General features: G+C 41.2%; 2 protein-coding genes across 2 annotated transcripts in view; both read right to left on the bottom strand.

Annotated features, from left to right (window-relative positions):
- Positions 1–3458: 3458 nt before the first annotated feature.
- The window catches only part of LOC105893559 (NLR family CARD domain-containing protein 3-like), a gene marked incomplete at its 5' end in the record, with an annotated part of 78133 nt that continues 55796 nt past the window's right edge, over positions 3459–25795 (bottom strand). Inside the window, one exon of the mRNA XM_042703623.1 lies at positions 3459–3734. Coding sequence (XP_042559557.1) covers positions 3566–3734 — 169 coding nt within the window. The remainder of the gene's footprint in view (positions 3735–25795) is intronic.
- LOC105892665 (protein NLRC3-like) lies at positions 20143–21984 on the bottom strand (the record flags this gene model as incomplete). The annotated part of the gene is made up of 1 exon (XM_031562638.1): positions 20143–21984. A coding segment is annotated over one exon (1842 nt), but the record flags the coding sequence as incomplete, so codon positions are not given.

Here is a 25795-nt window from a genome sequence, read left to right on the forward strand (position 1 = left end):
AGTGGCTGCAGCCTTGGCGGTGCAGGCCTCTGCTCCTATTGTACTAAACAGACACTTACACTGAAAGTTCCACATGCGTACTTTTTTTTTGCTCACTCAGCCTCATATCAATATTGAGCGCTGCGTGACATTTAACCCAGTTACACTTTTACTTACGGCAGAGGACAGATAAAAACTATGGCAGCCAGAGCTGACCTACAAGATATGCCTTTTCCAGAAGCTGATTTAACTATTGTTTGTTGATGGTTCAAGCTAATAAACCTTGAACGCATAGCCACTACTTCCACACTATTCTGCACAAGCAGCGGAACTAATTGAACTGATTGCGCACACATGCAAAGACCCGGTTTCATTGGGAAACCACAAAGCAGACAAGGCCACTAACCAGGCCGCACTACAACAACCATCTGACACATACACAATTGAAGAATTAGATCTCACAATATTAAAAGATATGCTGCAATATTGAGCCATGGTGAAAATATGCCTCAATAAGTGGGGATAGTAAGCATCATATATTTGTACTTTATATTTCATGAGAAAGATGTTTAATCATTCATTATTGATTTTATTGAGTTAAATCCCAACGAAAGAAAGAAATATTGTCTAGCCATAGACAATCACTGTTCATTCAACCCCCAGTCAGCCGGACTGGTAGAAAAGAATGAACCAAACTATTCAAAGCGATTTGAGAATCCAAGAGTGAAATTAGTGATATTAAGCATGCATGTTGTTATCACTGTTTGAAATGATGTATGGAAGAATCTACACTGCCTAAACTCTCAAACCATTTGCTGAAACAGACTAAGAGATTGAATATACATTTGATGAATATATGGCAAAGATGATGTCGAAACTAAATGCTCTCAGACTTCTCTCCCCTACACAGGAACACTGTGAGGCTGAATTCAAGGTTGGACCAGGAGATTGGGTCCTAATCAACAGCCTCAAAAGAAAACACTGCCATTCGCCCAAGTGGGACAGACCATAACAAGTGCTACTGTCAACACCTACCGCAGTCAAAATAGCTGATAGAGCCACGTGGATACTTCTGGCTCAATGCAAACGGGTAAGCCTGCACACGGCTGAGGCAGAGGAATAAAGATCATCTTTCTTTGCTGTTTCCAGGGTGTGCCCACTGTGACAGAAGACCAGCCTACAAAGGGGTTTAGATGTTTAGATTCTATTCGTCTCAACCGCTGGCAGAAGATACAGTACTGTCCTGGGGGATTAGAACCTAGTGGAAATTGTGGAGTAAGAGGTCTCTTCCTCTGCAAGGTCATAGGAGGTTACGGAAAGTGGGCCAGAGGATGTGAGGGACTCTTAGCAACGACTGTAGGATTTTACATTGTTGTTCTAGTAACATACTAGACAGCAAACACAGGCCCTGGACGAATATCCACGATGGGGCCTGGCTAAAGATCATCCGTGATGGAAATGGGTAAATCAGACCGTCAGAACGCAAGTACCACAAGTTAGTTTAGTCTGTTTAGTCTGTGCAGGGCCCAGGTTGCCGACCAAACCACTCCTGGCGACCCCTGTACCTTATGACATAGATCACTGCGACAAAGAATTTAGAGAAACTGAAGCCTGGAAGAAACATGGTCAACTTACTCTTAGCTATCAAGTGCACGTGTGAGATGTGCCATCTAGCGGACACCTCGTGTCGTAGAAAAGAATGTTCATATCTTCCTGCCCAATGTAACTACATACAACAGCCAATGTGTTCTGCAGAATGTTTGCTAATGATGGGAAATAGGGCGTTTAATGATACAGCTATACAGCATGACTGTTCACATTTTAACTGACCCTACATGCCAGACAATGTTGCCCCACCTCCACACATTATTAGAAAAGATGCTCTGTTTGAATGCTATTTAAAACCTGGGGAAAAGAACGATCCACACCTAGGACACGGGACACAATGTAAAACCATTACACATGTGATAGATAATGGGAGAGAAATACAGTTAAATACTTCCACTGAATGTAGAATAGCGGGGATGTGTTTGAATGGCAGACTTCTTGAAGTACAGGATATAGCCATAGCTGATAAGTGGGGATGGTGAATTAAGAGCTACACTACCTGTGAGTTGGTCTGGGCCTTGTGCTAGAACAATGTTGGTACAACCAACCTACCTGAGGAACGTTCCAATGCATTCCGTACGAGGGATGAGAGAAGCAGGGGATGGCCTGGGCATTCCCTGAGGCATTCCAGACCACTACAAAGCCTTGAACCCAGCAGCCAATGGCCTGGCATCTACCCTCTGCCCCTGGTGCGTCATCGGAGCACACACAGATTGGATTAACTTCCTTTACTACGCTGAGATGAAGTTCCAGAACCTGACCAGAGACGGACTACAAAAGATCAGAGAAGAACTACACGCCAACTCCAGGTTAACGCGGCAAAAAACAACCGTGCTTGAAATTCTCACTGCCATGAATGGAGGCATTTGTGTCATGCTTGGTACTGACCAATGTTGCATATATGTCCCTGACAACACCCGAGATGGGAAAGACTTAGATCTGATTCTACAAAAGATGCAAAAAGTTGTCCAACAGAATGCCTGATGGGGAACAGGGCCTTCAAGGACAGAGCAAAGAGGCCTTGTTTGAATGTTATCTGAAGCCTAGGCGAGCTAATGACACACACACACACACACACACACACTCACACTCGACACCCACTATGTTGGCCTACAAATGCAAAGTATACAAATGTGTGATGTGAAATATGATGATGAGACTTATGATGAGATGAAATAATGCTCAGTAATGATCTCTGTTCCGAAAATCCATGTGATAAAGCTCAGAGTGATGATTTTGAAGTTATCCATTGAAATTGATAATTGACGAATTAAGAAAGGTGATTTTGATTTTAATTTTAATTGTGATTTTGATTGTGATTTTGAATTATCCATTGAAACGGATAAAAGGAGGGACTGATGGAGATAATTTCCAAACACTGTTAATGACTTAAGAATATAATAATCAAGTGCCTTGTATTATTAATTCCTTGTATGAATCATGTGCTTATGAAAACAGAAACATGGCTTTTCTGTGTTTCTGCGTGTGTGTAACTTAGAATATTAGGTGCCACTTAGTCTGCATATGTACAAGAGCATGTTTAGACCAGAGGTGATAAGAAGGTTCGAACTGTGCTTCTTCCGACCTTGCAAAACTTCCATCCTTGCCTCGGACGTGAGAAATCCACCACGTGGTTATCCCTGCTGAATGCTCAACTTCTGTCTATATAAACCTTGTGCGATGTGTTTATCATGGCTTCACTTTCAGCCTTGTGCTGGGAGTGAGCCCGATTGCAATTGTTGTTTGTCTAATAAATATACTTATATGCAGCTCCGGAGTCCTGAGGTAACTAGGGTGAATTTTCACCTATCAGCAACATTAGCAGAGTCTGGTTATCAATATATTTTACATTTACATTTAGCAGATGCTTTTATCCAGAGCGGCGTACTACGCTTATATAACAATATAAATCATATTTAAGGGTTACATAAATAAATCAGAAAATTCATGACAAGAAGGACATGTATAACACCAACCTTCATGTCTGCAGTTTGCAGTGAGGACTAGACAGTCCGTTAGAGAGAAGCTGAATTCCAGAATCTCCTAGGTCATTGTGACACAGATCCAGCTCTGTCAGGGAGTTTGGTGACTGAAGAACTGTAGCCACAATTCCACAGGACTTATCTGTAAGTGTGCATTCAGCAAGTCTGCAAAACATATTGACAAAAGGCCAAATATTACTCTGGAATTATAAAAAAGCGATGCCTTTCTGAAGGTGTCCTGTAATGGCATACTAAAACACAAACATGATCTACCCCTATATTGCCAGAGTCCTCACAGTTCCCTCATATACATGTCCATAGCAGCCTGTAAAAAGGAGTAACACACAACTCACATTCCTCTACAGGTCTCAGTTCATTGATGTGTACACTTTTTTTAGTATTTTTTCCCACCAATCCTTAACTTTTAAAAATACAATTCTAAATTGAACATGACATACATGACATATACTGTCACATGAAGAGCTTCAACCCCTGTCATGCCACTACACAGTTCATTCATGTGCACAATACACCTACACACTAGTGGTGTAGGGATGCCATTATCTGCATCTGTTGAACCAATAACATTATCTATCATTCAGATAGAAGAACAGGGTTTATACCTCAAGTTATGTAGAATCGAGCAAGCTTTGCATCTTCTATGCTAATATTAATTTACAATGCAGTTGGTGTGCTCTCAAAACATCAACTTGATTTAATATTAGCATATTACTAATTATGAAATATATTTCTCATACTGTTCTTTTCATCTCTCTCTTTGAATTGCCCCCCCCCCCGCCTTCTAACTGGTGAACATTGCATAATAAGAAACAACTAAAAAAGTTTGCCATTCAACCATGAAAAGCTTGGTTGGGTGTTAGTGGACCCTAAGTCAGAATTCCGTTCTATTCCAGAACTCCATTATGGCTGATGGCTACATACTGTCACATCCGCGCACGGTCGCCAGTCCTCTAGAGGGCGACACTCATCCTAGAGCACATAGCACTAACCTTTTCTTCTACACTGGGCTACACCTGCGGTGATCACCACTTCCTACTTAAGCACTGGGTGCCCCTTCCCTCTTCACTCTGTCATGGAGTTTCGTGAGCACACCTTCTCTTGTTCCTTCTTCTCTCAGGAAGACTTTGTTTGTGGGCCTTGACCCCGTTTGTGTAATGCTAATGTTATCGCGGGTTAGCTTAGCATAAGCTAGCCGCGACATCCATTGACTATCACTAGTGTTGTGCATCTACGCCGAAGGGAATACTTCTTTCTTGTGGATCATATTTTCTCTTGTGGATTACCTCTTATGGATTACCTTCTGTTGGACTAACCATTCTACTGTGGAATGTACCGTTGTTAAGTGAGACTGTTAGGCTATGAACTTTGCTAACCTAGCAGTGTTTGCTACTGTGTAGATCTGCCTACTGTGAATAAACTCTTTTGTTGCACCTGACCTGCAATCTGCGTGTGTGCCTGAAAACCCCAGCCTGATACATACAGAAAATAGCAGTTGTTTCCATCGCATTATTTTTCCTTTCCTCAATAACATATATATAGATATATCCCTAATATTAACACATACACACACACAAACAAACAAACACACACGTATAAATGCAAAATGCACTGATAGTTACCATGGCATAACACTATTCACCACATACATACACTTCACCAGATACTTACACCTACATACTTTTTCACAGTAGGCCTTAAGGCCCTGTCACACCATAACGTTCTGGTCAATGTTCTATGACGTTAGAGGAAATGTTGGTAATCGTCCATGGTCGCTGGTATAGCGCCAGAAGAGCGTTGTGTGAAAGCTGGTGAACGCTGTAATCGTCAGTAATCGGCGGTGATCGGCGGAGAACGCTGGTCCGAATAATTTTTTTTGAACATGCACAAAAGTTCTCATGGAGACCAGCGTTCTTCAACGTTTCATTTAAACGCTGGAGAACTTTCGTGGAACGTTTTACTAACGTTGCACGCGTTTGGCTATCGTTTTCAGTCGTCCCCCTAGGGTTAGGGTAGACTGAGTACAGTTGAGACATGGGTACAGTTGATACACCCGAAATAACTTGCATGCGCAGCAATCCTGAGATGTGATTTTTAGTTTGCACATGTATACTAACGTCCTCTTTGACCCCAGGAAATTTGAGCACCTAACCCATCTCCCATACGGAGATATCGACGAAAGTTTTGTTTACCGACCTAACATTTTGATTTTATCATGTCCCTTCTACAATGAATATGTTATTAACCATACGTCATCAACAAACGCAACTTACATCATTGCAAACGTTATTCTGTGCACTATAAATCTACATATTCCATGCTATCATGTCATGCAAGGTCATTGCATAATCTAGCAAAAAGCGGAGTGGAGGGTATATATGCTTGCTTGAGCCCAGCATGAAGTAGATGTACTGAACTTGAACATAGCTGACCAATGTTATAGCTGGTGCTGTTCCATGGCAGATGGATATGATATGAAGACTCTTGTGACATGGACAATGTGTGTGGATGTGTTGATGTTTTCTAATAATAAACATTGAGAAACACAAATTCAGTGTCAAATTTAAATCATTTATTTTAATAACATAAAACCCCAGGAATAACGCCTGTGCAAGATAAGAAGGAATCGGGGGTATTGTGAAATGTCTTTTTGGTGGGCAGGGGTAAGATCCAGCCAAAACTAGATCTCAGCATCTTGTCTTCCATCCTGTGTAAACATTGTATTTTCAATAAAGGGAGTGTTTTTGAGCATGGCACGTCAGACAGACTTAAGGTGTCTGTTCTCCGTCGGGGCCCTGTTCGTAAACAGTCCAGTTCATGTACATGCTGGGTGGTGTCTTTAATCTGCTAACTAACTGTTTAGGGTATTTTCCCTGACACTTACTTGCAGCAGCGCTAGTAGCAGAAGCCCCCCTGTTCGTCGTCTTGGCGGCATGATGTTCACTGTTCAGATCAACTGAATCCACTATGATTTTCCAGCGTTTTATACCCGTTTGACCATAAAACCCACACGCCAGCAAAACGCTATTCTGTCATTATTCACACGTTAATCACACGCTCAACACGCTCGTCTAAGGTTGACTTATCGTTCGTCGCGCGCCAGTGACACGTCAGCACACGTTTGTCGCGCACCAGTGAAACATCACTTGGTCGCTGTTACACGCTCCTCATGCGTCAGTCCCACGCTAGTCATGCGTCAGTCCTACGCCATTCTGTCGTTAGTCACACGCCAGATGTGTCCACCCCGCCCTAGAACGCTCGAAATTGAACCATTAGAAAGTTCAGAGAACGTTGACCAGAACGTTATGGTGTGACGGGGCCTTTACCGAGAGTCAGGCTACAGGCCTCTTTGTAGATCAGGTGAGATAAAATCAACAGAAACACCTATTAGGAGTTAGTGCTATTTTTACATTTTACCTTTCATCACTTCTGATTAATTACAACATTCTTAATGGCTGAATGCCTAAAGGAACCCACTCATTCCCTTTCTGCAGTGAAAAGTAAAATAAGGGTCCACAATTCTTGTGAAATATTGTTGATAATTTAGATCAACTTCCAATCATTTTACACTCCTCCCTTCCATGCTTCTGAAGCCATGTGTTGATTGGCTGGAAAAGTGCCTGGTTCGGTCAGATCCACTATGTTTGTTTCACATTTACAGAGCCAGGACTGTGAACAAACACTGGAGTAAATTTTGAGCCTGTTCACACAGAGAACAGGCCGCTAAAGGACATTGATGAATAATTCACTAAATTTGACAAATAATATCTGGCGTCAGACATTTAATCCATTAGATAGATTAGTTCTTTTTGTGATTTGACCAGTCTATAGAACATTTTATTTCACACCCCAGTACAGTGATGTAGGCAGGGTAAAATGTTCACTGGTACATTTACAAGAAAATGTGATGTGAACAGTTACTCCACTGTTATGTTGTCATGGTTATTATAAGCTTAACTGTAGCACCTAATAATGAGTTTATTTCCTATATTTTTCAAATTTTTCATAACATGTCTGTAATGTTTTTCAAATATAATTAAATCTGAACTTAAAATCTATCATTTCCCATGTATCCATCATCCTCTATTAGAGGTATTGGAGGGATGGGAAAAAACTGCGGAAACTCTAAGAGGGATGAGAGACACAAAATGATAATGTAGGAGCCGCATTTAAGTTTTTTGTATTTGGAATGATTTATTGATTTTTCCCCTTTTGTGGAATTGTGAGTGTGCGCCCTCTATAGGTGGTGACAGTGCCACCCTTGAAATGGCTGCCAGACACGCATGACGGGGAGAAGGCGGGCGCAATTACCGTCATTGACCTCAGTGAGGCCGTGACCTCAGTGAGGCCGTGAACCACGTTGTCTCCGTTTGGGCATGTTCAGCTTGTTGCAGCGTTTAGTTATTTGGACTTTAAAACTGCAATTGCATCCTTATTTTTTGTGACAATTTTTCTACAATAAAACCGGCAACATTGGATGGTCAAACTCCCTTTGTATTGGATTATTGGACAGAACTGCGAGTCTTGACATTGCTTCTCCTGCTTTCTCCATGGTGGTAAAATCAACTAGGATATAGAAATAGGATCTAGGGGTTTAAAGGAAAAAACTCGAAACTGTTTTTGCCACTACAATTCGTCAATGACGCTGCTTGGATTTCCTCCGAAGATATTCACGCAAGCTGGACACAGGAATGTCGGCCTAACGCATGGTGAACTTAAAACAAAGAAACTCTTCAACGGAGGTATGTGCTTGAAGATATCATTCTTTTGATGGATTTTTCGTTGACAAACAATATTGGAACAATTAAGAAACAAGTTTTCATGGAAGATTTTTGCATTAATGAACTGTGATAATTATTTTGGAAGTTAATGCCGATGTGGCCAAACAATTGAATGAGTGGATACACGGCTTACTTTGAGTGTATGAAACAAGAAGATACTTTTGGAAGATACTTCTTGGAAATTATATGAACTGTTTTGAACGTTGGATACATTTGAATTAAGAGAAAGAAGATAAATATTTTTCATTATTTTTGGAAGTTTTTTTTTGAGTACAATGTCTGACGACGAGGCCGAAGTGGCTGTTCTAACAATGAGTGAACAGGCTGCACGTTTGCGCGCAACTAGATCGGGAAAAATGTCTCACGTAACAAGGAGAATGAATATTGTGAACAATTTGATGATTGACAAAGAATCCCTTGATGAAGTGAAAGGAAACATGATTAAGTTTTATGAAATCTTTGAAGAGTTTAACACTTCGAATTCAACTTACGTTCATCAGTGCTTGGATGAGGAATCACGCAAAGATGATGACGAGAAGTGGTGTAAGCCGCGATCAGCGGAGATAAATGCTTTTATTGCAAATGTGAATGAATGGATTTCACAAATAGAAAATCCTCAAGACCCTAGCTTAGGTGAAGCAACGTCTTCTGCTGTACAAACGGAAGAGCCAGAGCCTCTGGCTGAGTCTGATTGTGGAAATGATGAACATGATGCCGGCACGAACACCAATGCAAACGTTGATAACACCGATGCGCTATCAGTTGTGTCCAGTAGGTCATCTAGGTCATCTAGGTCGTCTAGAGCGTCTTCATCATTGCGTATCAATGCAGAAGCAGAACGAATAGCTTTAATTGCCAAAGCTTCGAAATTAAAGGAGAAACATGCAATAGAAGCACAGGAAGAAATGTTAAGAAAAAAGAAGGAAACATTGGATTTGGATGCAGAAATTGAAGCAGCTACTGTAAAAATCAACTATCTAAAAGAAGCTGAAAGTAATATGTCTAACCCCATGCAATCCAACACTGCTGTATCTAACCTTGTGCCTTCTGTTAAAATGCCTGTATTAGGTGCTGAAGCAGCTCAAGCCACATCTGATGCATCACAAGCACACCTGGAGAAAAGGCTAGAATATTCGCTTCATCTTCATGATAGCACTGCTCCAGCAGTCAGGACTAAGACAGGTGCCAATGTTCAATTTCCCCTGCCTAATTTAGGTACAGATAGGCAAGACAGTAAGCCTATTTTCCTTCCCAAGATCAGTAGTGATATAAGGCCACAACAGCTACACCCCTCATCGCATAGCTTTCCCTCTGCCCGATATGCCTCATCACATAGCCATCTCTCCGCCCAACACTCATCTCATAGCTATTCCTCTGCCATTCCCCCTGTCATTTCCCAGTCATATGCTAGCTCAGATCAAGCCACTCGGTCCACTGTGACACACCAGCAAATTCCCTCTTCAACCAGCTCACCGCAGGACAATCATGTGATCAAAGTATTGGAGAATCAAAGTGAATTAACCAGGATGCTCATGAAACAGCAACTTCTGACTACACTGACTCTTTGACGGACAAGTTCTAGAGTACAAATCATTCATTCACTCGTTTGAAAACATGATTGAACAGAAAACAGATAACAATAGAGACCGGTTACAATTTCTTATTCAGTATACTAAGGGCCAAGCACAAAGACTAGTCAAAAGTTGTGAGTACATGTCCCCAGATAGAGGCTATCAGAAAGCAAAGCAGTTACTGAAGGAAAACTTTGGAAATGAATACAAGATATCTTGTGCATACTTGGAAAAGGTCCAATCCTGGACTCAAATGAAATCTGAGGATTCCAAAATGCTGCAGGATTATGCCATGTTTCTCAGGAGCTGCTGCAACGCTATGGAGGAAATGGACTACATGCAGGAACTGGACACCATATCCAGCATGAGAAGCATTGCCCTCAAGTTGCCATTCAAGCTCAAAGAGAAATGGCGTAACAAGGCTTATGAACTCCAAGAACGGCACCAGCGTAGGGTAAGAATTTTAGATCTTGTCTCTTTCATTGAAAAGCAAGCCCGTATAGCAGCTGATCCAGTTTTTGGTGACCTTCAAGACCAGTCAACTAGTAGAGCTAAGGTTAGAGCCCCTACTCTGTCACAGCCCTCAAAGTCATCTGGCAGTAGCTATGCCACTAGTATTGCTCTTGCCCAAAAAGAGACAAAGCCTGAACCATCTTGCCCCCTCTGTAGCTCAAAGCACACATTGGACTTGTGCAAAGACTTCTCAAAGAAAATGCATAGAGACAAGATCAGTTTCTTAAAGACCAAGGGCATATGCTTTGGATGTCTCTCCGCAGGCCACATTAGTAAAGAGTGCAAAAAGCGACTCACATGTCAAGTTTGCAAGAAAACTCACCCAAGCGTCTTGCATATTGGGATTAACGACAGCACAGCTAAAGAAGCAGAAAAACCCTCTGGTATTTTAGGCAGTGCATCAGCAGAGTTATGTGGTCATATAGGGGCCGAAGACCAAGAGTGCGCACTTTCCATCGTCCCAGTTAAGGTTAAGGCAGCAAAGGGCAGCCAAGTCTTGCAAGTGTATGCTCTCCTGGATCCAGGGTCTTCTGCTACCTTCTGCTCAGAGGAGCTCATGACACGTCTCAATCTCAAAGGAAGGAGAACACAAATTCTTCTACGAACAATGAACCAGGAAAATTCTGTTCCCACGCATGTTGTCTCAGGAATTGAAGTTTCAGCATTAGACAGCGACAACTTCTCACCTCTTCCTGACACTTTCACTCAGAAGAAAATGCCAGTAACCACTAACAACATCCCAAGACAGAGTGACTTAGCGCAATGGGCGTATTTAAGTCAAAATCCCCTCTATTAGTGCAAAGGTAGAGCTGTTAATTGGAACAAATGCTCCAACCTTGATAGAGCCGTGGGAGGTTGTTAACAGTCAAAGTGGGGGCCCTTATGCAGCTAGACCACTATTGGGGTGGGTTGTAAATGGGCCACTTAGAAGTGGAACTGGCAGTGCAAAAAGTGTTATGGTGAATACGATTTCAGTGGCAAGGCTAGAGGAGCTTCTGATCTCACAGTACAATCAGGATTTTTCTGAAGTTGCCTCTGAGGAGACAACTGAAGTTTCTATTGAGGACAAAGGATTTCTGAAAATGGCCAATGAGGCAGTTCTGAATGATGGACATTACAATCTGAAATTGCCCTTCAGAAAGGCTGATGTCTGTATGCCAAACAATCGCCAAATTGCAGAACAGCGCCGCCAGAGCCTAAGAAGGAAAATGGAAAAGGACGAGCCTTTGCCCCAGCCAGTGTCTGAAAAGTGGATGGAATGGACCAACAGCCTGGATAGGATCAAAGGCTTCAGTGTGCCACACTGTTTGAAACCAAAGGGCTATGGAATGACAAGCCATGCCGAGCTTCACCACTTCGCCGACGCCAGTGAGAGTGGCTATGGCTCAGTCAGCTACATCAGACAGTTGAACCAGCAGGATGTCATTCACGTCACTTTAGTCCTTGGAAAGTCCAGAGTTCTTCCCCTTAAGAACATCACCGTGCCACGACTGGAGCTGGCAGCTGCAGCTTTGCTGGTGAAGGTAGATAGAATGCTGAGAGGAGAGTTACACCTTGACCTAAAGCCTTCATGTTTCTGGACTGATAGCCAAACAGTGCTCAAGTACATTGCAAATGACCAAGCCAGGTATAAGACCTATGTAGCCAATAGGGTCTCACTGATTCGGGACAATACAGACCTGTCCCGAAGGAGATACGTAAGCAGCAAGGACAATCCTGCTGATGATTCATCCAGAGGATTGAATGCAGGAAGATTCATGGAGCAAAGGAGATGGATACATGCCCCTGAATTCTTATGGAACACAAAGGAAAGTTGGCCAGTGGAGGAAGTATTGGACTCGGTGTCACAGGACGATCCAGAGGTCAGGAAAAGTGCTACTGTATTGGCAGCAGTAGTGAACCCTGTGACACCCACAGACCAGCTTATTTAATTCTTTTCTGACTGGAGGAGACTACTCAAAGCAGTGGCATGGTTTCTCAGACTGAAAAAGATGTTGATGCTGATTGTGAAAAGAGGAAAGGAGCGTCTCAAGTCAGCACCCGCTCAAGCAGGAAAAAGGTGAGGATACAAATTGAAGATTTCAGGACCTACCTTGGTGGGCAACTCCTCACTGTTGAAGATCTTGCAGAGGCAGAAAGGTCAGTCGTCACATACACCCAAGGACAAGCCTTCGGTGCTGAAATTGCAACACTGGAGATGAGCCCACCTAGAGTGCACAAGTGCAGTAAGATCTGCAGGCTTGATCCTGTCCTAGACGAGGGCATTCTGAGAGTAGGTGGCCGACTGCACAAATCGGCAATGCCTGAGGAAACCAAACACCCCTGCATCTTGCCCAAAGACTCGCACATCTCAATACTGCTCTTAAGACACATCCATGAACGCTGTGGCCACAATGGCAGAAACCACATGCTATCGGAGCTCTGGAAAAGGTACTGGATTTTAAAAGGCAACTCAGTTGCCAGGAAGGTGCTCTCAAAATGTGTCATGTGTCGATGTTCGAGGGGCAAGGCAAGTGAACAGAAGATGGCGGATTTGCCATTAGAAAGAATCCTACCTGACCTCCCTCCATTTACCAATGTCGGGTTGGACTACTTTGGCCCGTTTGAAGTGAAACGACGGAGAACTGCCATCAAAAGGAGGGGCCAGGTGAAGCACATCAGGTCTGATAATGGAACGAACCTGGTGGGTGCACACGGAGAGCTCAAGAAGGCCCTGAAGTCACTGAACGAGAGGAAAATCCAAGATGCCCTGCTTCCAGATGGAATCGAATGGAGTTTCAATCCACCATCAGCATCACACCATGGCGGAGCCTGGGAAAGGCTCATAAGATCTGTCCGCCAGGTGCTGAACTCTACTCTCCATCAACAGTCCATCGATGATGAAGGCCTCCAAACCCTGTTTTGCGAGGTGGAGGCAATCCTGAACGATCGTCCTCTCTGCACAGTGTCCTCAGACCCACATGACCTAGAGCCACTGACCCCAAATCATCTCCTGCTATTGAAAGCCAAGCCAATCCTATCCCCTGGAACCTTCTTGAAGTCCGACATCTATGCCAGACGTCGCTGGAAACAGGTCCAGTACATGGCCGATCTTTTCTGGCAAAGGTGGACCAAAGAATATCTTCTGCTGCTGCAGGAGAGGCAGAAATGGACTTCACTAAAGAGGAACCTTAGTGTCGGAGACATTGTCCTGGTCGTTGACCCCACTGCTCCTCAAGGGTCCTGGCCATTAGGAAGAGTGCTGGAGACGAAACCTGATGCAAGGGGTCTAGTGCGGTCAGTGAAGCTCAAGACAAAGACTTCAGTCCTTGAGAGGCCCATAACCAAGCTGTGCCAAATCCTTGAGTCTGAAGAGTGACCAGGGTTCCTGATCACATTAGAAAGGAATGTAATGTATACATGATTTCATACCTTCTCTAAACCATTATGCATTACATACTTCTAAAAGCATTAAGTGCTTATTTACTTTATTAATAAATTGACCCCTCTTTTGGCTCCTTTAATGTTAATTTAGGTAATTGATTCTATAGAGAACAATTAGGGGCCGGTGTGTAGGAGCCGCATTTAAGTTTTTTGTATTTGGAATGATTTATTGATTTTTCCCCTTTTGTGGAATTGTGAGTGTGCGCCCTCTATAGGTGTTGACAGTGCCACCCTTGAAATGGCTGCCAGACACGCATGACGGGGAGAAGGCGGGCGCAATTACCGTCATTGACCTCAGTGCTGAGGCCGTGAACCACGTTGTCTCCGTTTGGGCCTGTTCAGCTTGTTGCAGCGTTTAGTTATTTGGACTTTAAAACTGCAATTGCATCCTTGCATTGGATGGTCAAACTCCCTTTGTATTGGATTATTGGACAGAACTGCGAGTCTTGACATTGCTTCTCCTGCTTTCTCCATGGTGGTAAAATCAACTAGGATATAGAAATAGGATCTAGGGGTTTAAAGGAAAAAACTCGAAACTGTTTTTGCCACTACAGATAAGGTGGAAATTGAATTACAATCCTATGTGAAGGGAAGCAGAAACAAATATATACTGTTTAAGTCTGCAATGTTAGCAGAGTCTGGTTATCACTACTCTTATATAACAACATAAATCATAGTTAAGGGCTACAGAAAAAAATCAGAAAATGAATAACAATAAGGACATGTATAACACCAACCTTAATGTCTGCAGTTTGCACTGGGGCCTAGACAGTCCGTTAGAGAGAAGCTGAATTCCAGAATCTCCCAGGTCATTGTTACACAGGTCCAGCTCAGCCAGGGAGTTCGGTGACTCTAGAACAGTAGCCACACTTCCACAGGACTTATCTGTGAGTGTGCATTTAGCAAGTCTGCAAAACATTGTGACAAAAGACAAAATAGTCATTTGAAATTAAATACAAGCAATGCCTTTCTTAAGGTGTTCTGAGAAATCAATATAATGAAAGGGTGGAGGCAAAAAAATCCAGTTGAAGTGGTGCTGAATTTTCCCTTATATTTCTGATTACACTGCTACACTTTACATGACAGTAATATCATACTTATACACAAACAGGGTCTACCCCTATATTGCCATAGTCCTCACAGTTCCCTCAATGTACTGTCCATAGCAGCCTAGAAAAAGGAGTAATACACAAAACTCCCTAGTTTTTCTCCACCAAATACCTTACGTTTTGAATATGCAGTTCTAAATGGTACACCAGTCTACTTAAACTCCTCACTTCCCTCACTTATTTTCTGGTCTCGTCGTATATGGACTTAGCTCCGGACTACTAGCTCCCCATGTTTGTTACTGCTCCTTCGTCAAGCTCCAGACTACTAGGTCCCATGTTTGTTTCCTGCTCCTTCTTCAAGCTCTGGACTATCATCTCCCCCTGTTCACTCATACTCCTTCGTACCCCACGGCTTTGTTAGTTCTGGTTTCCAAGAGTTTTGTTCCTTCTGAAATCTTCTGAGCGTTTTGTATTCTGTTCCTAACTTTGATCCCTACGGTCACGCCAGAGCGTGATCTTGCACCTGCCATGCCCCCTTCAACTTCCACTCGCTCACCTGCACTGCTCCTGCAATCCCCGGAGTACTGATGGCCAGCACCTGTCACTCCTGCACTTATACCCCTCACTCGGTGTCTGGCCTCACATGACATGGACTTATACCCCATCGTTCTTACAACCTAGACATCCTTCCATGCTTCCTTGTATCCAGCCTGAATTCCTTCTTCTCAGTCCAGTATAGTTCCGTAAGCTAAGTTTCTGTGTATCTGCCTCTAGCCTTTTCCGAGTTTGACTCACTGTCTTTTGTTTCACGCTATGGCGTTCTGTTTTCAGGAATTTGACTCTGTGTTTTTATTTTCAGCGCATAGTCGCCAGTTCAGTTTTTCCAGTGCTACGAGTACTTTAGTTCGGTTTCTGTGTTTATTTGAGTTCATCGTGTTTAGTTCAGTGTTCAGTACCCAAGTCTGTCTGTTCGTCACCCTTAGTCTGTATACGTGTTTTGTCTGTTCTCTGGCTGTATTATCTAATAAACCTTAACCATCTGAACTCAATCTCTGCGTCCGTGAAGTCCAGTGACGCCTACCGTGGACATTTTCTGTTTATTCTATTAGATCTTCTGAGTTTTGAGTATTTGGGTCCCTGTACAGTTAAGTGCAATCTTCAATCTGTTTCAGTTAGCCTTATAATCCTGTTTGCGTGTTATCTGTCTCTGGCTGACTTTAAATAAACTCCATCATCATTAAGTCTGTGTCTAGCCTGAATACCGTGACTTCAGTACAGTGATGTTGGCAGGGTAGGTTGTTCACTGGTTCTTTTACAAGACTATGTGATGTGAACAGTTATTCCACAATTAAGGTGTTCATTTTATTTAACTGTGGTGCTCAAAAATGAGTTCATTTTGTATATGTTTCAAATCCTATTTTTTCTACTGTTTTTTAAATGTAATTTCATCTGGACTTAAAATACATAATTTCCCATATATCTATCATCCTCCATTTGAGGAGTTGGAGGGATGGGGAAAACAATGGAAACTTTAAGAGGGATGATGTGAAGGAAAAATGAAAAGGGATACTGGTAAAGTCTGCCACATTAGTGAAGTCAGGTTGTTACTACACTTATATAACAGTATAAATCATAGTTAAGGGCTACATAACTAATCAGGAAATTCATGGCAATAAAGACATAACATCAACCTTAATGTCTGCAGTTTGCAGTGGGGGCTGGACAGTCCATAAGAGAGAGGCTGAATTCCAGAATCTCCCAGGTCATTGTTACACAGGTCCAGCTCTGTCAGGGAGTTTGGTGACTCTAGAACAGTAGCCACAATTCCACAGGACTTATCTGTGAGTGTGCATTCAGCAAGTCTGTAAAATAGCATAACAAAAGTCAAAACCTTGAAAAATGACATGACATTAATGGTTCCATTAAGAGCTTCAACCCCTTTCATGCCACTATAGAGTTAATTCATGTGGACACCTACCTACACACTAGAGGTGTACAGAGACATCATTATCTGTATCTGTATCTGTTCAACCAACAACATTATCTGTCTCTGTATCTGAGACCGGGACAGTGCGTGATTCATACTGGAAGTTTCATCAAATTGATACCATTATTGCCACATAATTAATTATGAAACATATATTCTCACACGGTACTTTACATCTCTCTCTTAACTTTTATTTTCAACAAAATTAATTTTCATGAGCTGATGTAAGATTTTTTTCTGTCCCAAGGAAGCATTCCCCTTTCTTTTTCTCTAAATGAGTAACTTTACGATAACAGACTATGTTGAGTCAAAAGGGAACCTTAAAATCTGCACTTTGTAGTGAGGACTACATATTCCTACACAGAGAAGCAACAGTAACAGGTCAAATAATTGTTAAACAACACTACAGTTACAAATGTACATTTATTCCTGCATCTCCCCTTTTCAGATTTAAAAAAAATCATAATTAGTTGTTTTCTTTTCAGTATCTGCCAATCAAATTCACTATTAAGTCTGGAGAACACAGGAGCTAGCGTAACGGATATAATGTCATCTATACTCTCTGATGTGAATACAACTTTCTCAGTTAAACAAAAGACAAAAAGAAAACCTCAGATGTAAAACCAGGAACAGAGGGTTCTGTATTGATTGAGTACATACTGAAGTGCTTCAACTTTACGGTGAGGATCCTTCAGTGTAGCAGACAACAGCTTCTGTGCTGACTCTCCAGGATTATTGTAGCTGACATCCAGTTCTTTCACACAGGAGGGGTTTAACATCAGTGTGAGAGCCAGAAAAACATAACCTTCATTTGAGATCCAACAATTAGAGAGCCTGAGAGAGAAAGACACATACACACACAGGCACACACGCACACACACAGATGCACACACACGCACACACAGAGAGATTAGTCATCCAAAAAATGAACAACATCAAATCCTTACTATTCAGCCTGTAATTTGAATTGCATTGTATTGAATCTAGTCTGTCTCCAGGATTCACTTACCATTACATTCTTAATATCTGAAGGTCTTAAACACATTAATTCCCTTTCTCTACTGAAAATGAAAAGAATAGTCCACAATTCTGGTGAAAGGTTGTTGATAACTGAGATCAACATCCAATCATATTAGACTACTTTTTTTCCATGCTCCTAAAGCAATGTGTTGATTGGCTGAAAAAGTCCTTGGTTCGATCTGATCCAATATGTGTGTTTGACATTTACAGAGCCAAGACCAAGTACAAAAACTGAAGTAAATTTCCATGTCAAACAAAGAACGAGATTCGGTGGGACGGTGATGAGCAGTTTGCTGAATTTGACAAAAATGTATGAGATTAGACATTCAATCAGTTAGAAGGATTACTAATTGGGGAACAGATTTGACCAGTCTACAGAAAATTGAAGTTCACACCTCAGTATAGTGATGTTGGCATAGTAGGGTGTTCACTGTTACTTTTACAGGAAAATGTGATGTGAAGAGTTATTCCACTGTTATGTTGTCATGGTTATTATAAGGTTAACTGTAACATTTAAAAGAAAGAAATGTTCCATATTTTTCAAATCAAATTTTTTATAATGTTTTTCTTTAAATGTAATTTCATAACAACTTAAAATACATAATTTCCCATACATCTATCATCCACCATTTGAGGAGTTGAAGGGATGGGGAAAAAAGCGCAAGCTCTAAGAGGGTTACATAACTAATCAGGAAATTCCTGACAATAAAGACATGTATAACACCAACCTTAACGTCTGCAGTTTGCAGTAGGGACTAAACAGTCCGTTAGAGAGAAGCTGAACTCCAGAATCTCCCAGGACATTGTTACTCAGGTCCAGCTCTGTCAGGGAGTTTGGTGACTGTAGAACAGTAGCCACAATTCCACAGGACTTATCTGTGAGAGTACATTCAGCAAGTCTGCAAAAAAGCATAACAAAATATTACTCTGAAATGAAAAATAAGCAATGCCTTTCTTAAGGTGCCCTGATGAATAAATATAACGAAAGGGTGGAGGCAATCATTTCCAATACCTCTGCTCACTCTGGGAGAAGCACATTCTACTAAATGGTGAGCGGCCTTTTGCTGTGCCAAGATGAGAGTGTTCCTGACTAAACTTAAAATGCATAATTTCCCATATATCTATCATCCTCCATTTTAGGAGTTGGAGGGATGGAAAAAAAAACAAGACAAATATTACTATTAATAGGTGATGCTGTTGAGAGAGTGTCCAAAGAAATCAATTAGATGAAAGGGTGGAGGCAACTACAATTCCAGTTAAAGTGCTGTTGAGTTTTCCCTTAGAATTCTAAATGCACTGCTACATTGTACATGAAAGTAATGGCATACTAATACACAAATGGGGTCAACCCCTATCATGCCAGTACACAGTTAATTCATGTGCACACTATACACACTAGAGGTGTACAGATACGTCATTATCTGTTTCTGTATCTGTTCAACCAACAAAATGATCTGTTTCTGTATCTGTATTCAGATAGAAGATCGGGAGAGGGCATGGTTTGTACTGGAAGTCACATTAAATCAAACCATGTTGTATAGTCTATCTGAATGTTCTTTGGCCATGCAATTGTTAAGTCTTCAAAACATCGAATTGACTTCATATTGGCAAGTATGAAGTATATTTCTTGGTATGAGCTGTCTGACACATATAAATGTTTCCTCCCCTGATAGTTACAATGGTGTAACACTATTTCACCACATAGACACACGTCACCAGATACTTACACCTACATACTTTTTTACAGTAGACCTCACTGAGAGACAGTGGGTCATTTGGACATAAATAGATTAGAAGATCAATCCAAGTAATCCACCAGTCTAGACCCGTAGACACTCTATATGTGAAACCTTTCACTGTACTGTTATAAGGGGGCAGATTTAACCGACCCTTAAAAGTGAAACTTACATTCAAATGTAAACAATGTATTAATGTAAAGTGTCATTTCATTCCAAGTTATCAACCAAAATGCTGCAGTGAAAATGTAATATTAATCTCCTATCTCATGACTCTTACAGATGTATGCATCTGCTGGTATATTTAGATGTTTCATACTCAAGCAGTAGATAGCAGTGACATCAAAACTATGAATCAGTCATGCACAGTCCTGATGAACATAATCTTACCAACACAAGTTCACTTTTTGTCAAGAATAACAATTAAAAAAGAAGTTGTTTACACATAAGAAGTGTATCCGTATCCATTAGAAACTCACCGTCCCTTACTGTAGCATCTCAGAGCAGGGAGCAATCTCCTGCGTCCCTCATCTGATGTGTTGTATTTCTTCAGGTCAAACTCATCCAGCACCTCCTCAGACATCAGAAGTATGTGGGCCAGTGCTGAGCAGTGAGCAGGAGACAATTTCTGTTTGATGTTCTTTGGTGACTCCAGATATTTTTGTATTTCTTTGTGCTTGGAATAATCGTTCATTTCAAATAAGCAATGGAAAAGATTGATGCATCGTTCAGGAGAGAGATCTTCGCTGTTGAGCTTCTTAATGTATTGACATGTTTCCTTGACACTCTTTGAGCTGCTGTGTTTGTGGTTCAGTAGACCTTTCAAAAGTGTCTGATTGCTCTTCAGAGAGATGCCCATAAGGAAGCGAAGGAAAAGGTCCAGGTGTCCATTCCTGCTCTTCAAAGCCTTATCCACTGCACTCTTAAGTAACACATGTAGATGATCTTGAGATTGTAAGCCCATCACTGATTGAAGAGATGATACAAAATGACTGGGTTTATGTTCTTCACTGAGGAGGGATTTCAGGGCCTCAAAGTTCTCAGTCACATAAGAGTGAAACACAAACACAGCTGCCAGAAACTCCTGGATGCTCAGATGCACAAAGCAGTAGACCTTCCTCTGGTGAAACACAGATTCTTCCTTGAAGATTTCAGTGCACATGCCAGAGTACACTGAGGCTTCACTGACATCAATGCCACACTCTTTCAGATCTTCCTCATAAAACATCAGATTGCCATTCTCTAGATTATTGAAAGCCAGTTCTCCAAGCTTCAGTAACATTTCTTTCTGAGATTTCAGAAGTTTCTCTTCATCTGTCTCAGTTCCACTCTGATACTTCTGATCCTTCCTTCTGGTCTGGATGAGCAAGAAGTGTATGAACATCTCAGTCAGAGTTTTAGGAATGTCTTTAGTCTTGTCCAGCATCTGCTGAAGTACAGTGGCTGCAATCCAACAGAAGACGGGAATGTGGCACATGATGTGGAGACTTCTGGATGCCTTAATGTGTGAGATGATTCTGCTGGTCTGACTCTCATCACTGATTCTCTTCCTGAAGTACTCTTCCTTCTGGGGGTCATTGAACCCTCGTACTTCTGTCACCTGATCGATGCACTGAGCAGGAATTTGACTGGCTGCTGCTGGTCGAGAGGTTATCCAGATGTGTGCTGAGTGAAGCAGACTTCCTTGAATGAGGCTTGTCATCAGAACATCCACTGATGATGTTTGTTTTAAATCAGATATTATGTTCTGTTGGAAATTCAGAGGTAATCGACTCTCATCCAAACCATCAAAGATGAACACAACCTGACAGTCTCTGTATTCATCACCATCCTTCAGCTCCATCAGTTCAGGATGGAAGGCAAGCAGAAGCTTGTGAAGACTATACTGATCACTCCTGACCAAATTCAGCTCACGGAAAGGAAGGGGAAACATGAAGTCTACATTCTGATTGGCTACCCCATCTATCCAATCAAGAATGAACTTCTGCACTGAAACAGTTTTTCCAATGCCAGCAACACCTTTGGTCATCACAGTTCTGATGTTCTTCTCCTGTCCAAGTAAGGGCTTGAATATGTCATTGCAGTTGATTGGTGTGTCTTCTGTGGTTTGTGCTCTGGATGCTGACTCTACCTGCCAAACCTCATGTTCCTTATTCACCCCTTCACTCTCTCCCTCTGTGATGTAGAGCTCTGTGTAGATCTTATTGAGGAGTGTCTCAGCTCCTGATTTGATGATACCTTCAGATATGTTCTCAAACCTCCTCTTCAGACTGGCTTTATGCTTCTGTATAACTCTCCTCAGGACTTCATCAGCTGTTTAACATGAACAAAAATGAACAAAGTAACCTATTAGTATCATGTGTATGATCACTCACAATATTGATTTTCATTTGTGATTGCTTCAGCCAAATTATCATTGACATTCCAGACACAGATATCCATTTGCTTTTAACTACTGTTGCTCCCTACACATTGAAATGGAATGAATCTTATCTGCTGTAGATTTACACTCTAAAACCCTGTCTGATAATCTAGAGTAGGGATGGGGAATATTTCTCTTACCAAGAGCCATGCGGGTATTTAGAAAGTAATTTTTGGACCTCCATGACTACACCTAGTCTACTTTAAATCTTTAAAGTTATAGTAATGATGTTGTAGTAATACATAATATTTGGTCAGCTAAATTAAAATAATGCATTCATGAATTATCCCACTGAATGACTAACAGAATAAAGTCAATGTTTAAATGTATATAACTTCATTCTCCAATGTACTTGAAGTCCTGTGTAAATGCTATATAATAATAATAATAAAACTTTATTTATATAGCACCTTTCATGCAGCTCAAAGTGCTTAATGGCCCAGTGGTTGGAAGTTCCCAACCCCATGTCCAGCCAATCGTATCAAATCAAATCAAATCAAACTTTATTTGTACGGCGCATTTCATACAAGGAAGTAACACAATGCGCCTCACAGTAGGAAAGAAAAGGGGGGGGGTTACACTTGTATAAAACACACAGATTTTCAAGAGATAAATGAATAAAATAAAATAAACGTACTAACCGCACTGCCACCGTAAAGGACTACTCAGCACGGTCATCGTCAAACTAAGCTGCTGGGGGGGGGGGGGGGGTTACAAACACTTGTAAAGAGACACAGATAAGTAAATAAATAAATAAATGTTACATTAATGTTAAATAAATACATTTTACAAGTTACAAAACACTTATAAAAAGACACAGATTTTGCCAGAGATAAATGAACAGGAAATTACGTACTAACCGCACTGGCACCATAAAGGACTGCTCAGCACAGTTATCGTCAAACTAAGAGACAGCTGCTGGGGGGGGGGGTACAAATACTTGAAAAGAGACAGAAATAAGTAAATAAATAAATGTTCCATAAATGTTAAATACATTTTACAGTGAGTGATAAGCGAGATCAAAGAGGTATGTCTTAAGTGCATGTTTAAAGGTTTCAACCGTTTCGGCCATTCTTAGGTATTCTGGCAGAGTGTTCCAAAGGTTGGGGGCATAGAAACTAAAAGCTGCTTCCCCATGTCTCTTTGTCCTGGCTTTTGGAACTGTTAGAAGTTCAGTGCCGGAGGACCTCAGGGATCTACTGGGTGTGTACCTTGAGAGCATGTCTGTTATATATTCAGGTGCATGACTATGGAGTGATTTATAGACTAGTAGGAGAACCTTGAAATCTATTCTAAAACTAACAGGTAGCCAGTGCAGTGATTTTAATACTGGTGTGATGTGCGCTCTCCGTCTTGTTTTAGTGAGGACTCGCGCTGCTGCATTCTGTATTGTTTGTAGTTGACTAATGGCTTTTTTTGGTAGACCAGACAAAAGCGAGTTACAGTAGTCTAGCCTGCTCGTGATAAACGCGTGCATCAGTCTTTCGGTGTCAGCCTGAGCGAGAAACGGTTGCACCTTAGCAATGTTTCTTAAGTGATAAAAAGATGTTTTAATTATATTTTTGATATGGGTTTCAAAATTGAGATCTGAGTCAAGTATGACGCCTAGGTTTCTGGCTTGGTGCTTGGTGTTAAGTGCTAGTGTTTTTAAGTGTGCAGTTAGTTTCTCTCTCTCGTTTTTTTCACCAATGACTAATACCTCTGTTTTATCTTGGTTTAGCTGGAGAAAGTTTTGTGACATCCATACATTTATATCAGAAATGCAATCTGTATCCCTCATGTTGTGTTTGCAACATGGTTAGACTTGTTGTGGAATGCTGCTGTAGTCTCTCCACCCGCTCTATTTGTAGAAACCCCCGGCCTACATGTACCCACCTCCACTACACTGTCATGCCCTTATTCTACACCATACTCTGTGCTAGCAATGTACATAATTGCCACCATCAACATAGTTTTCTGTTCCATTACTCTACTTACCCTTGTAATAGTAACCTACGAGCACACTGTATACCCACTAAGCTGTTCTACAATACTTGATATTATATCCTGATATGAGTATGAATTTATCTCTCATGTGTCTGATTGTCTCCCCTCCCCTTCTTCTCCCTCCAACCTCCCCCTTCTTACCCTACCATTGTGCTATAAGGGGGTTCAGGCCTAGGGCTATGTACAGTCCCTAGAGACACTTTTTAGTTTTGTTATATAAATAAAATAAAATTTAATTTAATTTAATTATTGTGGTATCAGTCATAATTGACCGGTCTGACAAAGGTTAGTAATGATTTTTTAAAACATTTGATTTAAACCTTTTTAACAATGCAATTAATTGCTTGACAATAATATGTTATTTCTAAGTTTTAAGTTTATTAAAATTAAATAAATAAAGTTTTTAAATTATGCTGTATTGGTCAATTTTATTCAAAATAAGGGACATTCAAAAACAACTTTAACAAATATACGACAACTGTAAATTAATATTAAATCATAAAATATTGTACGGCATAATGACACTTTGGTCAAAAATCTTGGTATGGGCCTATGTACACCTCTTTAAACCAAACACTGTTAAAATACTTTGATGTTCAAATTGTATGCAATTCATGTGTATAAATGCACATAAATGTGTTCTTTGTTATCAGTGCAAGACTATGGGTAACCTAAAGCAAAGACTGTCCTGTGTCAGTGTGATCTTCACACACTTTGCTCATACTGGAGGTGGGGGGTGCTACACTCCCACTACACCACTGATTCTACATTAATTCCACCTTCTAAATTTCTGTTGGGATAAAGTGATGATGTTTAGGTCATATCCAAGTAAATTTCACTAATCAAAGTTCAACTCAAAATTTTGTTAACTTTCTATTTTGACTGTTTGAGAAGTTAAAATGGCTGAAAGGAAGACAGACAAGAAGTACAGATCTTTCCAGCCCCAATGGACTGATGAATATGTGTATAAAAGAGCTGCACACGGGGCATATGTTCATAATCTTCTTGTGATTTACACTCAAAATGGAGGCCACAACAATAATAACAATGAGAATAATAATAACTTGGCTTAAAACATAATAATATTTTTTTCTGGCTCCTTTAAGATAAACCTTGTATCACTATTTGTGTATGGCTCTGCCAGCTGAAAAGGTTCCCGACCCCTGTCTTATCAGCTATTCCTTCATCAGATATCATAAAAGTATAAATATCAGGAAATCCTCACCTGGTTTGCTCCTTCTGTCTGGTGTGTTTTCAGTGTGCAGGTGTCTGCTGCTTTCTACCATGTCTGTGTGTTCATCCAGAAGAGGCTGTAGAGGAGGTTGAGTTCTGCATGTCTTTCCACACTGGGGACAGACTTGGTCTCTTGGTAGTCCAGGCTGCTCCCAGTAGCTGCTGATGCACTGCCTGCAGAAACTGTGTCCACAGGTGGTGATGACTGGTTCCCACACTACCTTCTCACACACTCCACACCTGGACTGATCCTGCGTCAGATCAAACCTCAACTCACTGCAGAGACATAACATGAAGCAGACTTAATATTTGATAAAGAAACTTATTTTAGTTCTTAAGATTTTTACCCATGGGGGAGGACATTTATAAATACCCTCACGAGGATGCCAACATAAGAGCTGACTGGGATACATTTCACTACTTCTTCTTCTTCACACTGAGAAATACATAGACAGTGAATTGTTTCATAATATGTACGTTTTCACCA

This window comes from Clupea harengus, chromosome 24 (genome assembly GCF_900700415.2).
Source record: "Clupea harengus chromosome 24, Ch_v2.0.2, whole genome shotgun sequence".
In the NCBI taxonomy this organism is placed as follows: domain Eukaryota; kingdom Metazoa; phylum Chordata; class Actinopteri; order Clupeiformes; family Clupeidae; genus Clupea; species Clupea harengus.